This window comes from Pelodiscus sinensis, chromosome 6 (assembly GCF_052426305.1).
Source record: "Pelodiscus sinensis isolate ZL-2025 chromosome 6, ASM5242630v1, whole genome shotgun sequence".
Taxonomy (NCBI): Eukaryota; Metazoa; Chordata; order Testudines; family Trionychidae; genus Pelodiscus; species Pelodiscus sinensis.
In genome coordinates, this window is record NC_143057.1 from 20,379,557 (window position 1) to 20,397,201 (window position 17,645).

Genomic DNA, 17,645 nt, shown 5'->3' on the forward strand with positions numbered 1-17,645 from the left:
CCAAGCCCTGGTAGTTGCCTGGAGGTGCATGGCCCTAGAACATCATGAAGGTGATACACAGGCCTAGTGGCTGCAGCCCTTAGTGGAAGCTATGGAGCCGAAGCACAGCAGGGGACATAGTGGTGGGGCACACAGCTCCTTCTTCAGAACTGGCCACAGCTGTGGGGCAAGGGTGTGCAACCCTGACTGCAACTCCTGCCAAGCTCCAACTCCAGCTGGGGGAGGGAAACACATGATCATAGGAAGCCACAAAATGTGAAGCATTCATTCACAATACACATTTAGTTTCAAGCAATAGTTTGATTTACGTTGTGATTATCCCAAACAGAATTACAATCAAGATTCCACTGCCAGCTAATTGACATAAGCTCTCCTCTGTAAATGGATATAATTGGCTAAAAAAGGTAATGGGGATGGGGAATGAAATTGAAAGGAACAGAAACCAAAATAAGTCATGAATTTTAATATAACCTATTAATTTTTTATGAGAATATGCACATTCAAAGCTTGATTTAAGAAAAGGAGAAATCCTAATTAAAAATGAATCTGCTTTGGTGTGATATAGATTTTGGAACTCATTAATGAGCTTCAAAGAGACTATTGTGTGTGTACAGGTTTACCTTTCCTCGAGAGAGATGTCCCCGTGGGTGCTCCACATTACATTGGTGTGCCGCCGCCGACTCATTGATCAAAGATTTTAGAGCAGTATCCCTGAGGCTGCGAATGCGCTCAGCCCTAGTAGAAGAAGCAGCTGTACCTCCAATTCCAACTACCTCAGATGACTGCACTTTTTCAAGACCTTTTTAAACTGAATTAAACATTCCCCTCCAGGAGGTCGGCAAAAACCAACATGAATTAACATCCGTATTGCACTCAGTAACATCTTCTAAAATAGTACTGCCGATTAATCTAGCAATAATGGAACCTGCAAACACCGTGTGGCAAACTCCTGCATCAATCACCCCTACCTCTAAGAGAGCAGACGAGAAGTCTTATATTCCACCCGAGTGCTCTGAGTTTCTTTTTACTCACCCAGTACCTAACCCTTCGGTGGTGGAAGCGGTGCACCAGAAAAGTAAGCAGCAATAATGCCTGTCCACCCTATCGGACCGCAATGGTGAGACTTGATTTATTCGGACATAAAGTTTATGAGTCTTCTACCTTACAGTTTTGTATCTCCAATTATGCTGCTGTGTTTAGTAAATATGACTACAGAAATTACACCAAGCTCAATTATTTTATTGCAAATATTCCTGAGGCAAAAAGACTTCAGTTCAGAGCCCCGAGGGTCACACAATTATCAGAACAGTTTTGCAGGCTGCATTAGATGCTGCTGATATGGCTGCACAATCTATAGCAACAACAGGAGTGACAAGAAGGGCTTCATGGTTTAACTCCACTTCATTTCCTAGAGAAATCCAAGCTATGGTGGAAGATCTTCCATTTGATGGTCAGAAACTGTTTGAAACCAGTACCATTGAAATTCTTCACTCAGTGTTACAACAGACAAGACCAACATCCACGGAACAGAGGTAGAGGCAAAAACCATTGATGACACCTTCCCTCTACCAACTCGCAACAGTCATAGCAATCCAATAAGCAAATTTGAACTTCAGGTTGAGGGGCATGAGAGCCTCTCACCTATTCCAAAGCTACCTGTGCAAGCTAAATTCTTTCATCACTGTCAGTTACCATTTTTAACAACTGGCAGACCTTGGACAATGTGGAAAAGATCTACTGAGACTGAAGGACAGCAACTGGGGTACTCCTGGAGTCAGCTAGAAGTTTTGTCTCGAGAGAGTGAAGTGGAGGAGACTTGTAGATGACCTATGCTGAACTCGGAGTGCAAGGGTTTAAGAAGAAGAAGAAGACGTGTATAACCTCTGACAGATGGGTACTCCAGATTACTGAAAAGGCTATCTTATTCCTTTCGTGCCTCTACCCCTTTCCATACCCCATCCCAGACCCTTTTCAGGGATCACTCTCATGAGAAACTGCTTCAACACAAGGTAGAACACCTTTTGCACATAGGGATGATTAAACCAGTCCCTGCACAATTTAGGGGGAAAGGTTTTTCATATTACTTCCTGACAGGAAAACAGTTTGGAGGTGGGAGACCCATCTTGGACCTGCAAGCACTCAACACATTTTTTCAGAAACAGAAATTCAAGATGGTGACGCTTGCTACTATTATACCAATATTGGAACAGGATGATTGGTTCTCGTCCTTTGACTTGCAAGATGCATATTTTTATATCTCTATCCATGAAGCTCATTGACTTTTTATCCAATTTGTTGTAGGTTCACAACACTGCCAATACAAAGTACTCCCCTTTGGACTTTCTAGAGCCCCGAGAGCCTTCTCAAATGTTCTGGTGGTTATTGCAGCATACCTGAGGAAGCTAAGCATCATCATATTCCCATACCCGGATGACGGCTGTCTAAAGGTGCGCTCAGACAACGACTTCTGCTGCTTGCTGTCGATCACAAGACACCAATTCCAACACCTCAGCCTACAAATAAATGAAGACAAATCAACGCTATCTCCCACACAAAAGATTCAGCTTATAGGAACATCTCTCCACTCAACAAGGGCCACTGCATCCCTTCCTACAACCTGTTTCTAAAAAATTGTGTCCTTGATAAACACCTTACAATACAGTCCCTGAGCAACAGTACATGAATGCCTTTAGCTCCTGGAGCATATGGCAATGTGCAATTTTATTGTCGGCAACACTTGGCTCCACATGAGATGTTTACAGGGATGGCTGGTTCAGGTCTACAAGCCCAGTATCCACCCACTATCCAAATCCCTCATCCTCCCAATACTGGTAAAAAAAATCCCTGCAATGGTAGACAAGTCCACAAAACCTTTGTTCCGGAGTCCCCTTCTATCCATCAGAACCATCCATCTCCATGACGACAGAGGCATCTCTTACATTATGGGGCACTAAGCTATGACATCACAAGGCCCAGGGTCTGTGGTCCAGCAGCGGCAAGAACGGACATATAAACTTCCTAGAACGGCATGCAGTCAGACATGCTTGCATGAAATTCTTCCTGTTCATCGTCAGCAATCATGTCAGACTGTACGTAGACAATGTTACAGCAATATTTTATATACTGGGCAAGGCCCAATCTCGACCACTTTGCATAGAAGACATTGCACTTTGGTACTGGTGCCTCAAATATGGTATAAACATTACCACAATGCGCCTTCTGGGCATCTTAAACACAATGGCAGAACCACTCAGCTGAGCCCTCCCAATCGAGCACAAGTGGCAAATAAACCCACACATGTGGTCATGCATTTTTTGACTATGAGGTCACCCCATCATAGACGTATTTGCCACACAATCCAACAGAAAATGTCACCTATTCTGCTTCAAGGCAAGGCAGGCATCGGCAAAAGGTCCATGGGAGACGCCTTTCTCATCAGCTGGTCATCCCACCTCCTGTATGCATTTCCTCCCATACCGCTGTTGAACAAGGTGGTCCACAAGGCAAAAAGAGTCAAATCGCACACAATTTGTATAGCTCCATCATGGCCACGTCAGCCATGGTTCCCCTTTTTAATGAGGATGTCTGTGTGACACTGGTCCACTTACCACACAGCCACAATCTCCTTCTTCCCCCAGAACCCCACACTGCCCAATCAAACCTTGACTCACTACACCTGAAGGCGTGACTCCTCGATGGTTCTCTGAACTAGAACTGACTTACTCACAAGAAGTACAGAGCCTTTCTACACAATAGGGTGCAGAGCACCTGTAAGACTTACCTTAAAAAATGGAAAAGATTCAACATGTGGTGCATACACCACCAGGAAGCACCCTCTACATCCTCCTTACCTGCCATCCTCGAGTATCTTCTGCACCTTAAACAAGTGGGCCTTGCAATAAGTTCCACTAAAGTTCATCTTGCCGCTATTAGTACTTTCCACCTTAAGACAGACAACTTATTAATATTTACACATCCACTCACAAAGAGCTTTTTAAATAGTCTTCAAGCACTTTATCCTAATATCACCCCACCAACATGGACCTGCATCTTGTACTGAACGCTTTAACCCGGCCACCCTTCAAACCAATGGCCACTACCTCCTACACTTATCTATGAAGACCGTCTTTCTTGCAGCCATTACAGCCTCTTCCCGACTTACGAACCGGTTATGGACCAAGCAATTGGTCATAACTCGGTTTGTTCGTAAGTCGGACCCCATAGAGTTACACGCGACCGCACTGTTCGTAAGCGCGGATCGCTTTTCTAACTCAGGGTCTGCCATTTACGACAGCTTTGGTCATAACTGCGAATGGTCATAAGTCGGCCATTCGCAACTCGGGGATCGGCTGTACCTTGGAGAGACGGGTGGGAGAGATCACAGCCCTAATCCCCCATATACCACCTTTTTTAAAGACAAGGTCACTTTACATACCCACCCATTAAGAGGTGGTCCCTCCAGACAACATACAGGCACATTCTATCAGAGCCATGTCTACCTCAATAGCATTCCTCCACAAAGTACCCATGTAAAAGGACTCTCTAGTCTGGTCCTCGAGTTGCTGGCCCTGCCGGGCCTCGCAGGGCCCTCCTCTTGGCCGCTGCCAAAAACACTGCTCCAGTTGACTGGGGCAGTAGGTGGTGAAGAAGGGGAAGAGGGATGTGGGCCTGCCCTCTCTCCGAGTCCCAACCCAGGGCCCTAAGGTCAAGGGGCAGCCTTTTCTTCCCCTACGACCTGATTGACAGGGTGTTGCCCTTAACTCGTCAGTCCGCAGACCTTCCTCCCTGGCCCTGCCCTGGGTTGCTTCCTCCCCCTCCTGTCTCAATAGGTCCCACATCCTCCTGGTATTCTCTCCTGGTGTCCTTGACACGTAACGCTATTCCCTCCGGAGCTCCCCGGTCCCCTGGAGCTGGGCCGGCTTTGGGGCACTCTACTGTCCTGCCTTGGGCACGCGGGGTGGCGGCGACTGCCCCGTGCCGCTCTGCTGCCTATTTCCCCCGGAGGGGAGAGACTGTAAGTGTGGGGCTCTGCTGCCCCGTCACAACCCATAAGAGACATTTGTGCAGCTGCTACATGGTCATCAGACTACACATTTGCAAAGCACTACGCACTTACGCAGGGACCTCTCTCCAACCTGAGATTTGCTAAGGTGCTTCTTCCCACCACATTTCTGCCAGATCCAAAGTTCCTGCCTCTTTGATCTGTAATAGCTTTGTAGTCACCTAATGTGGAGCATCCATGGGGACATCTCTCAAAGAAAAAGAGAAGGTTACTTACCTCAACAGTAACTGATGTTCTTCTTTGAGTGATGTCCCTGTGGGGTGCTCCACTTTGAGTGCTGGTGCATCCTCACACCAGCAACCAGAGATTTTTCCAACAGTGCTCTGGAATAATTCTTTATATAAATTGTACCTGGAATATTTTGAGTGAGTGTGCATGGCAGTATAGCCTTGTGGATGTGGTACTATACTGACATTTGGGTGATGTCGTTTGATTTCCTTCTCTAGCCTGCTGAATTACTTTAAGCAAATCACTTCACCATCAGTTTTCCCCTCTAAAACAGGAATAATGCTACTTGGCTTTTAGACCTCAAGATAAAGATTGGTTTGAATAACTTTTATTCACAAGAAATCACTTAAAAAGTGGAAAATGGCTCTAAAGAATATCAAAGCCTGTTACAACAATTTTCCATTTTCAAAATGATTCCTTATGAATAAGCTAGTTGATAAATTTGAAGCCAAGGTTCTAATTCAAAAAAGCACGGAAGCAGATTTGGACCTAAGAATATACAAAATAAATTGCAAACTAATATTTACTATTCAGTATGACCAGGATCACTGCTACACTTCTGATACTACAATCTTGACATCGGCTATTTTCCTATTGGAAAATTTGCCTGTATAAGACCTGCAGGATCAGGGCATGCAGGCATTCACCAACAGAACCCTCTTCTAACGTAGATCACTTGGGCTGTGTCTACACTGGGCCACTTATTCCAGAAAATCAGCCGCTTTTCCGGAATAAGCTGCGACCTGTCTACACTGGCCCTTGAATTTCCGGAAAAGCAACGACACTCTACTGTACAAAATCAGCCGCTATTCCGGAAAAGCTATTCTGCTCCCGCTCGGGCATAAGTCCTTATTCCGGAACACTGTTCCGGAAAAGGGCCAGTGTAGACAGCCCAGTAGTCTTTTCTGGAAAAAAGCCCCGATCGCAAAAATGGCGATCGAGGCTCTTTTCCGGAAAAGCGCGTCTACATTGGCCACAGACGCTTTTCCAGAAAAAGGGCTTTTCCGGAAAAGCAGCCTGCCAATGTAGACGCTCCTTTTCCGGAAAAACTGAAAACGGAATAGTATTCCGTTTTAAGCAGTTCCGGAAATTCATGCCAGTGTAGACACAGCCTTGATGTTTATAATTTTGAATTTGTTTGGAACTGTATATGCATTGGTCAATAATTAGCATAAATGCACATAATTTCTGTTTTATTTCTTTCAGTCTTCCAGGAAATTTTTTCCTATCACATTCTTCGGATCGATCACTTGGATAGCAGTTTTTTCATATTTAATGGTCTGGTGGGCCCATCAGGTAAGCAACTGATAAAGGTGTGAACTGTAAGCTTTTCTACTTGTCTTTGACATTTAGGGCCATCTGATGGATAGGAGGAGTGCTGGACAGCACCCGGTGACTTAAGGGTTACATTTAGGTAAAATGGGTGCTGGCAGGGGCGCAAAAGAACCAATGAGATACAGTGCTGAAATTTGAATTGCATATAGATACCGTTCCTGCTCTTTTTGTGTAAAAATTCGAAGTTAAGGGCTGGAAGGAGTAGATGCAGTAGTCAGAATGACCATGCCTATAAAAATATTGGACATGGGAGGGAACTAGGCCTTGAAGTACAGATCAGCACAGATCGTGAGTAAAGGGAAAACATATTTAATCACAATCAGGTTATTTTTCTTTATTTTGCTATTTGGTAAAACTTCTCTGTAAAAGCTATGTGCTCTCCTCTACCCCATTCACTATTTAAGCTGTGCCCCTCTGGAAGAAGTCCAAGTACTTCCTTTCCTGGGTTTAAGAAGAAAGGGGTTGGATCCTTCTGAATCACTGGGAATCAAGCCACATGCTTCAGCTGGTGAATCCCTCTGACTACTGCATGATTTGTACAGCTCTAGTTCTCAAAGAAGAAAAACACTTAAGAAAAATATGAGGCCAAAGCAAATGGCACAAATTAATTATATATATATATATATATATATATATATATATATATATATATATATATATATATATATATATATATATATATAAATAAAGCCCTAGAGGTTTTTAAGTTCTGGCTTGACAAAGCCCTGCCTGGGATGATTTAGTTGGGGTTGGTCCTGCTTTTAGCATGGGATTGGACTTGATGGACTCCTGAGGTCTATTTCAACCCTATGATTCTATATCCTGATAGCACACTGCCAAACATATTAGCCTGCTGAGAATCTAACCGCATCCCCATACTGGCAGAAAGCTAATTTGGGGCTGTACAGCACCAGCAAACACATTAGCAATGGACTCTCTTATCCTGCAGACCCCTCTCCTCTTACCTCTCCAAACTACACTGTACAATACAGGGCAGCATTTGGCCCTAAAGAGGCAATCAATAACATCTTCCCTACTGACCATTTCATTAATAACATAAATATGTTCTTTTCCTCTGTATTGGCAATAAGTATTAGAAAAGTCACTAAGTCGGATTTGTCATATTTAATTCCAAAACTAAAAAATGTCATGTACCAAAAGCTTGGGAGTTCTATTCTCTTTTCATCGGTGTTCTACTAAAGAATGAGACGAGAACATGCCCCTAATTTATTTTTCCATTTCAACCATATTTACAGCAAAGAATGCTCATTCCTTCTATGACCTCAGTGCATTCTTTTGTATTTTTCCAAATACCTTTTAGGTTGGTGAGACTATTGGCATTAGTGAAGAAATCATGGGATTGACAATCCTAGCTGCGGGCACTTCTATCCCTGACTTAATTACCAGTGTTATTGTGGCACGAAAAGGCCTAGGTGATATGGCTGTATCCAGCTCTGTTGGAAGCAACATCTTTGACATCACAGTGGGGTAAGTACTGCACAATGATAATTATGGCTAATTTTTGTCACGGTGTTGGCTACCTTTATTTTCTACTCTTTCTTATAACAGAAGAGTAGAAGATTTCAAAATACAGTAGTTTACACATGCAATGTGTTTTACTGTTTTTTTTATCTTTATCAAGGTTACTATATAATTAGGTCAAAAGTGAGTAAGTAGTTGTTGTTAAATAAATCAGTTGCATGAGCTTCCAGTTTGTGTGTATTTAAGGAACCAGTCAGATAAATTTCACATTTTTAAAATACTTAAGAATATTGTTGCAGGTGAAGTGTTTAAAGCATGCTTTGCTTTAGTCGGCAATTTTGGATTTGGTGCCTTTTATTCAGCTATCTGTGTGATCACTGATTATGAATGCTTTTGTTCTTGCAGTACCTTACCAGCTCTAGACTATAACATGAGTATTTCACCCTCTAAATAAATCCAGACATACAGGCATTGCTTCTGTTAATCTGAGGTTCCTTCACATAGTTCTGACAGTGAAAGGAGGCCTTAAAGTGTGCAGAAATGGTACCCTGAGAACATACTCTGTGCAAGGGCCTTTCTGGCAGCTATAGAGTGAAAAGGTTCAACAAAAGCCCTGCTTCCAACCCTGGGTATAATGGTAATTGGGGTAAGGACAGATGTAATGCATTGTTTGCCCCAATGGGGCCATGGGAAGCTGAGCACAAGTTAGAGGCTCATTGCTACTGTTTTAACTTACATCAGGGTCAATCAAATTCATGGCTGCCTCAGAACATAGGATGTGAGGGTTAAAGTCACCTGCCACCCACACTCTATCTCTGCTCTAAGAATAGGAACTGAAAATCTGACTATCACCACTTGCTGGCCATCAGCAGCTGAAGCAATGTAGAGCAATCTAAGGATGCTCTAAATTACACCAGGAGTTGGTTTGATATAAAACAGTCCCAGAAATTGGTGAGGTGTAGAAATGGTTTATTTTTACCACCCCATTAGCTATCCCTATCACTTTGGTCTCAGCCTCTCTCTTTATTAGTATGGTGAATGCAGTAGCATGTTTTGTTTTAAAATAATCAGTTAAGGAATGTGATATCTACACACATTAAATCACTATGCATCCCCAGTGCTTAAACTTAAAACATATGCAATGGACATATTGCAAGAAAGGTAGGGGGTTGCAATATTTCAATATAGCCTTTTATTTTTCTCAGTTTAAGATTTTATCTGTGAAAATGTAAGGCGCTTTGTATATCTTGGGCATTCTGCTATAATTTTGATTAAAAATGGCATAATTCAGCTTAGTTTCCAGTTTAAGTACAGCTTAAGCCTTAAAAAATATTTCATTTTGATCAGGTTAATCAGAGATTAGATGGTTTGAATTATGTGAGCTTTTCAGACATTTTTTACCTGTTCACAGCTCTGCTAAACGCTTATGAATGGTTTAAATGTTTATTTCTATTTGACATAGTCAGGAGTAATGTTGCCTCAGAAGAGCTACAGAATGGAAAATGCAGTAATACCCACCACAGACACAGAAAATCAGCTTAAGTTTAAACACTTTTCCATTAGCTTATACTCAAGGTCTACGTCTACACTGCACGCTTCGGGTATGTCTACACTACAGCATTAATTCGAGTTATCTTAATTCAAAATAGTTCATTCAAATTAAGCTAATTCGAATTAACACGTCTACACACAAAATGCAGCTCGAATTAGCATTTTGCTAATTCAAAAAACTGCATCCACACTGACTGGACACAGAATCGGATTTAAGGCCAGCCAGAACCAGGTCAGGCAGGGCATCAGGTCCGGAGTGTCTGCGTGTGGCTGCTGCCTGAGGCTATCTGAGGCCTGTGCTTAAAGGGACAGCCCACTCAGGCAGCCGGTTCTCAGGTGTTCCTGCTTGCTTGCCTGCCTCGATGAGGGACAGCAAAGCATTTATGTCTCTGCGTGCTTTGGTTGCCCTCACTCGGGACACCACAGCACTCTGCAACATGGAGCCGGAGCTGCCCCTGGGCACTCTGGTGCTTCTTGAGGATGTGTTGCTGTGAGCCTGGCTGCACTTTCTGCAGGCTGCCATCCCGGAGGTCCATCGGGGGGCTGTCAGTGTCCAGCAGGCCCTGCAGGAGAGCTTCCACCCTGAGGAGCACTAAGAGTCTCCCTGGTCTGCCCCACTGGGGGCTTGTGCCTCATTCCTCCCTCCTTCCACTTACCCCTCTCTGACCTCCCTTCCTGATGTCAAATAAAAACACATTTCTTACCAAAAACAAACTCTCTTTATTGATCGAAACTGGGGTGGAATGAGGGTGGGAGAGGGGAGAGGGAAACCTGGGAGGAGGGAGCTGGAAGGGGGAGGAGAAGCTCAGAGTTGGGGGTCTTGCTGGACCAACTAGATTTTCATACAAACCTGCTCTTGGGTTTGCGTGTGGCCTTTGGTGGCCAGGCTGGCAGCTTTCCTGCCATAGACGGCTGTGTTCCTCTGTCTAGTGCAGAGATCATGGACATTGGGGGCATCCGCCCAAACCTGAGTATGGTCCACCCTGATCTCTGCTCTGGACCAGGAAGGCGCCCAACTTCTCCGGGCCCAGGCAGGCTCCTGGGAGCTGGCAGACTACTCCTGGGGTGCAGTGGAGGTCTGGCTGCCAGTGGCTTGCTGGCTCATGTTTTGAGGCCACTGGGTCGGGACAGTGACTGCTGGCTCTGGGCCGGCAGGCTTGGAGCTGGCACAAGCACTGTGGCCAGAGTCTGTCTCTTTAAGGGCTCCGGGGCTGGGGGGAGGGAGAAGAGTTTTCCTGGTTTGGCCCAAAGCGGCCACCAGGGGAAACTGGGAAGGCTGGAGGCCCCCTATTTCAGAATAAGCGTCTACACAGCGCTTATTCCGAATTAGCTAATTCGAGTTAGGCATAATTTCTCGTAAAATGAGGTTTAACTAACTTGAATTAAGGGCCCCACTATTTCGAATTTAATTCAAAATAGCGGTTTGCTTGTGTAAACACTATGGGTATGTCTACACTACCCTCCTAATTCGAACTAGGAGGGTAATGTAGGCATACCACACTTGCAAATGAAGCCCGGGATTTGAATTTCCCGGGCTTCATTTTCATGAAGCCAGCCGGCGCCATTTTTAAATGCCGGCAGTTTGAACCCCGTGCCATGCGGCTACACGCAGCACGGAGTAGCTAGTTCGGATTAGGTTTCCTAATCCGAACTAGCTGTACTCCTCATGGAATATGTGCTTTTGCGCAAGAGATCTGCTTTTGCGCAAAAGCATCCTTGCCAGTGTAGATGTTTTCTTGCGCAAGAAAGCTCCGATGGCCATTTTAGCCATCAGGCTTTCTTGCGCAAGAAATTCAGGTTGCCTGTCTACACTGGCCTCGTGCGCAAGAACAGTTGCACAAGAGGGCTTTTTCCTGAGCGGGAGCATCATAGTTCTTGCGCAAGAAGCACTGATTTCACACATTAGAACGTCAGTGTTCTTGTGCAAGAACTCCCCGCCAGTGTAGACAGGCAAAATCATGCCAATGTAGACACAGTCTAAGGGTTCTTGGGAGCATAGCCATCTCACTTACGTGAATTCCCTTCCATTCTTCACCTCCCAACATAAACCTGTGGCAGCAGAAACGTAGTAAATACTTACTTTTTGGAGGTGCCCAAAGAGCTGCATGGTGGTAGGATAGGTGCTGAACAGACACAAAAACTAACCAATTCTGTTCTCCTCACTGGCTGATACTCTGGCCACCGTCTTCTCCAGCTTGTCAGTCTGTGCCTGGGCCTCAACTGGGAGCAATTGCTGAGAAATAGGATGTGTGTCAGCCTAGCCCAGGCATGTCCAAAGTCCGGCCCGCGGGCCAATTGCGGCCCGTGTTCTGGTTTAATACGGCCCCCCAGGTAATTTGGCAATATCTATCTTTTATGGCCCCCAACGAATCCATATGTATTGAGATGAATACATTGTAAAATCTCAGTTAATGTCAGTTGGTCTAAATCAGTTATAAATATATTTGGACACAACATGTATACTTGGTGTTATGTTCCTGTTCATATTTTTTGAACTTAAAAGTTGACAGACAACCTTTATTACCAATAATATGTAATGTACTTTACAATGTTCCTGACATATATTTCAGCTTCCTGGATTTTTTTTTCATCTGGCCTTCAGATATGAAAGGCAGAGTGATTTAACACCTGTTTAGATTTGTCATCCATGTGACGAAATGAAAAGTATGTTGTTTGCAATAAACTTTGCATAAAATAGTTAATTTGCATTTAATTTTAATGGTTCAAAGAATGTCAGGCAAAATGGTCGGCCCTCACGCATGTTCACTTCATCAAATCTGGCCCTTTTTGAAAAGTTTGGACTCCCCTGGCCTAGCCTCACCTAATCTATTCCCCAAAGCTCAGTACAGAAATGCCTTACTGTGTCCCTGCACTATCCTATTAAATGGGCTTCATTATATTTAAATCAACAAGTTTATGTTGAATTGTGCCCCCAGAGCACTTTAGCACCATTATTTGTTTCTCTATGGCATTTCCAAATTCTCTTTGTGTTTTTCAGTCTTCCTCTTCCATGGCTCCTGTACGCTGTAATTAACAGCTTCTCCCCGGTAACTGTCAGCAGCAATGGATTGTTCTGTGCTATCGTCCTCCTCTTCATCATGCTACTCTTTGTCATCCTCTCCATTGCTTTATGCAAGTGGAAGATGAATAAATTCTTGGGCTTCACAATGTTTGGTCTCTATTTCATATTCCTGGTCGTCAGCGTGCTTTTGGAGGACAAAGTGATCTTGTGTCCTATCTCTATCTAGTACGAAGCGCTGTTTCTTGAACAAAACAAATAACTGCAATGGACAGTGTCCCCTGTGAATAAGCAGAGAGACCATAACCCTTTTTATTACAACAAATAAATAAAGAGGATGAAAAGAGCTGGATTTGAAGTGGAAAATTGTGCTGCTGAACAAAACTGTTAATTGTAAAAGGTGAGATCAGCTACTCTGAAGCTTCTCTGCATGTCACTTGGAAGATCTTGCTGCTCACTGGCAGAGGTCCTCTTTGTGTGCTATAACAAAACAAGTTATTATATGTACTACACGTATACTATGTTGTATCTCTCCTTCTCTATATTACTATATGTCTATTCATGGGCACAAAGAGTAATATATTCGTACAGGTATTACTAGTTGAATGTCAGTGAAAGATGTTAGCCAACTCGTGACTGCATGAGTAACCGACAGAAACAGACTCACACATCTCTTCATTCAGGTGGACTTGTGCTGTGAGCGTGGACACATTTTGGATATCCACATTGTAGAAGTCCTTGGCAAATTACAGATGATGTTTCAATAGAATACTGCTAAACTGTGCAGCATCCAGAAACCTTGGCTCTAGCACTGTTGGTGCACTGTAGGCTGACAATTTTTACTTGATATAGACACTCGTGATAGTCAAAGGTGAAACCCAGACTGGGGATTTGTGGCCTCTTCTGGCATTATCTCAGCATGCAAGCAGAAAATTCGACTACTACGTGAATTCACTACTTTCTATAGTGCAGCAATACTATAAATAGTACCAATGTATTTCTGATGCTATTACCACTATAGGTTTGCCTTTTCATATCAGAAAGAAGGCTGGATTTGCTTATGTGTAGTATTTCATATAAAATTTAGATGCAGCTGCATGATGGAAAGCTGAAGCAAAAATCCTTGTATAGACTATTTCCCACCACTAATTATCAAGAATAAATCCTTCAGTGTTACTTACTTTCTCATTAGCTTTGTGGCAGATCCTCAATTGATGTGAATTGTCACAGTTCCCTAATGAAGCTATGACAATTTATTCCAGTTGAATGTCTGCCCCTGTAAGTCTCAGAATTTAGCAAGGGGCTCTAACAATTGTAATATGGTCAGGTGAGGCAGAGTTTTCTGAAGTGTTAACGTGTTAATTATGGTGGTCTGAGGGGGCCCATGGAAGAAGATCCCATTCTAGTTCATATTAAAGACATGAGAACAGAAGCAGGTCCAAAATTAAAACAAAAAAGGCCCAGGGAAAGAGACAAAACCCCATGCTCCTACATAGAAATATTTTGCATTTCCTATAGTTGGATATAAAATGGGACACTTGAAACCTGAGTACAAATTATTTTAGATAATGCCTGTTTGTTTTTTCAGGGTCTGTGTTTGATTATAGTTCATGCAATTTCAATATGTATATGTGTTCCAAAAGTGACTCATTTCAGAGTTGTTTCTGGTTTAAATACCACCTGCCCTGGAAATACTTTATCCTGGACTACAGATGGATGGTTCAGTACATTTTGTCTTGTTGATTGTTCTGGTGTTATGGCCATGCTTTTCTTTCGCTGTTCCATGTTTTCACACTTTTACTCTTCATTGTATTCTTGTTTGTATGTTTATGTCTCTCCACAACTACATCTGCATAGAGCATAAAAACTGAGAAAACAATAGTCAATCAAAGAATAAGAAATATATATTTAACACAAGAAAAAAGTTGATATTAAAGTTAAGGTACTAATGAAAGCAAGAAAATTAGGAGATACAGTTTCTTGTGCTTAGGATTTAATACCTATATACAGAATTACATACAGAGACAGATTCTGCTCTGAATTACATACCTGCCATGCCCTTTGCAATTTTAGTGGAACTTCAGTCCTGTGTAACTGGGAGCAGCAGTTATCTCTTGTCTGTGCTACAGTCTTAATTATCATGGTGCTGCTCTCGCAACTGAAATATGGATATAGATCTATATAAGAGCAGATCTACATACTTACAGTGACTTCAACTGAAAGAAGTGGAAGTGCCGAGAGGGAAGAAAAATGCAGGGCCCAAATTGTGAATTCAGTTACACAAGTAAAATCCTGCTGATTTCAGAGGCCGGACCATCCTTACTGTAGGGAATAATTCCAGACACACTGGGTGCAGGTGAAAACAAGCAGAGGATTTATTGAACACCAGCAATGGTGGAGTACCAACCAGGGGTTAACCTGGAGAGCACTAACTTAACCAAAACATACATTAGAATATATAGGCAGCAGATGGGCAGAGTGGAAGTGATTTGATAGGTTTAGCTGCCGAAACATTATGAGCACATAAGCCAATGGACTACAAGGTTACACAGGATCCCCGCCCATCACCAATTAAACATGTTATCACTAATACAGGTAATTATTTCTAACAAGCTAAATGAGCCAACATAAACAAAATGGACATGTTGATGGTAACTTGTTTTGCTGAAATTGTGATGTGTCTACTGCAAGATGACTACTTCCTTGCATTGGCACAGTTCTTGGGATCCAAGCTTATTTATCTGAAATTACAGGAGACAGTGAGAGAAACCGCGCAGCCTGGCTGGTACCAGCCAGGCCTTATCAGAGTGAGGCCCCTTTGGAATGTGGTTGCCAGGGGAACCAGGATCACAGTAGCTATTGTCTGTGTGCTTCTCAGGCCTGGCCTTAATTATTTAGGATTTGAGTTCTCAGTTCTCAGCAAGATATCATGGACTGCCTCAGTTTACCCCTACACTTACCCAAACACAGTTGCACTGAGCACCTAAAATTTGGGCAGCACTGGGTCTTAATGTTCACTCACCTGTCTCTTCCTAGCTCTGTTCTATGACTCTGCTTCCTCCCAAAATAATCTACTTAACTTGAAAGTGAAAAAGTGTCTGCCAGACCTATTAGCAGAACACAGAAGCTATGAAAGAGCCATTCAAGTGGTAATGAAGCTATTTAACAGGCATTTGCCCAACCCAGGTATATACTGTGAGTTTCTGAATTTAGTTTAAAATTTGCTTCAGAAATATTTAATTAGTGTGTTGCTGAAGATAATAAAAAAATCTCTACAATTCATTATTCGCCCCGCCCCCTTCCTGGGCTGCCGTTGGGCATAAGGGCATCTGGGTAATAGTACTGTGTAGGGCCCCATAAATCCTAAAACAGCCCTACTCAGAGGGGTTGCCTAGCTATGTGAAAATAGAATTGGCCCCAACTGTGATATATATCATGAAGGAACCAGCAAATCCTTTGTGATAACTTAGATGACAATGCACACAGTAGCTTTAGCAAACAAAAACAAATGTTTAAAGTGGCCCCAGGTATTCTTCTCATAGATTAGAGAGGAATAGAAAGAGCTGTGTACTAAATGGGACTTTGTTGAGTGCTGAACCTTTAAATGAGAGGGGGAATGTTTAAAATTATACACAATATACTGAGATCTACAGACTGACTAGAAGATTCATATTTTGCTGAAGTTACAATAAATAGCAGAATAGTACCTGAAACATCTAACAAGGTGCATTGTGATGAAAAGTCTCTTCTACAGTATTTTCAAACAACTCACAAGACTGTGACATATCGTGCTTCAAATAAGATTTAAAATCTTCTTATACTGGAATAGAGGAGTTACTCCTTCAAGTGATTATTCTTTCCCCTTTGGAAAATAATATTGATCTTGAATTACTTGTGCAGGCTGACATACCCTAGGTTCAATGTTTGACATTTCCTGAAAATCCCAGCAGTTTCTTGCAGCTATTTCTCCCCTTTACTGAAGAGGTCTTGATGCAGGCACAACACTTGTAAGGAAAAATTCAGGGAGGTAGGAAGGAGGGAGATCATAGAATCATAGAATAATAGGACTGGAAGGGACCTCAAGAGGTCATCGAGTCCAGCCCCCCGCCTTCAAGGCAGGACCAAGCTCCGTCTACACCATCCCTGACAGATGTTTATCTAACCTGTTCTTAAATATCTCGAGAGAGGGAGATTCCACCACCTCCCTTGGCAATTTATTCCAATATTTGACCACCCTGACAGTTAGGAATTTTTTCCTAATGTCCAATCTAAACCTCCCCTGCTGCACTTTAAGCCCATTACTCCTTGTCCTGTCCTCAGAAACCAAGAGGAACAAATTTTCGCCTTCCTCCTTGTGACACCCTTTTAGATATTTGAAAACCGCTATCATGTCCCCCCTTAATCTTCTTTTTTCCAAACTAAACAAGCCCAGTTCATGAAGCCTGGCTTCATAGGTCATGTTCTCTAAACCTTTAATCATTCTTGTCGCTCTTCTCTGTACCCTTTCCAATGTCTCCACATCTTTCTTGAAATGTGGCGCCCAGAACTTGACACAGTACTCCAGCTGAGGCCTAACTAGTGCAGAGTAGAACGGCAGAATGACTTCACGAGTTTTGCTTACAACACACCTGTTGATACAACCTAGAATCATATTTGCTTTTTTTGCAACAGCATCACACTGTTGACTCATATTCAACTTGTGGTCCACTATGACCCCTAGATCCCTTTCTGCCATGCTCCTTCCTAGACAGTCGCTTCCCATCTTGTATGTATGGAACTGATTGTTCTTTCCTAAGTGGAGCACTTTGCATTTCTCTTTATTAAACCTCATCCTGTTTACCTCTGACCATTTTTCTAACTTGCTAAGGTCATTTTGAATTATGTCCCTATCCTCCAAAGAAGTTGCAACCCCACCCAGTTTGGTATCATCTGCAAACTTAATAAGCGTACTCTCTATCCCAATATCTA

The 17,645-nt window shown here is 42.9% G+C and overlaps 1 protein-coding gene across 1 annotated transcript in view; it reads left to right on the forward strand.

The window, feature by feature from the left end:
• SLC24A2 (solute carrier family 24 member 2) overlaps positions 1 to 16,949 on the forward strand; it is a 181,950-nt gene extending 165,001 nt beyond the window's left edge. Inside the window, exons 10-12 of the mRNA XM_075931491.2 lie at positions 6,497 to 6,586; positions 7,947 to 8,113; positions 12,657 to 16,949. Coding sequence (XP_075787606.1) covers positions 6,497 to 6,586; positions 7,947 to 8,113; positions 12,657 to 12,906 — 507 coding nt within the window. The 3' untranslated portion in view covers positions 12,907 to 16,949. The remainder of the gene's footprint in view (positions 1 to 6,496; positions 6,587 to 7,946; positions 8,114 to 12,656) is intronic.
• Positions 16,950 to 17,645: the final 696 nt, after the last annotated feature.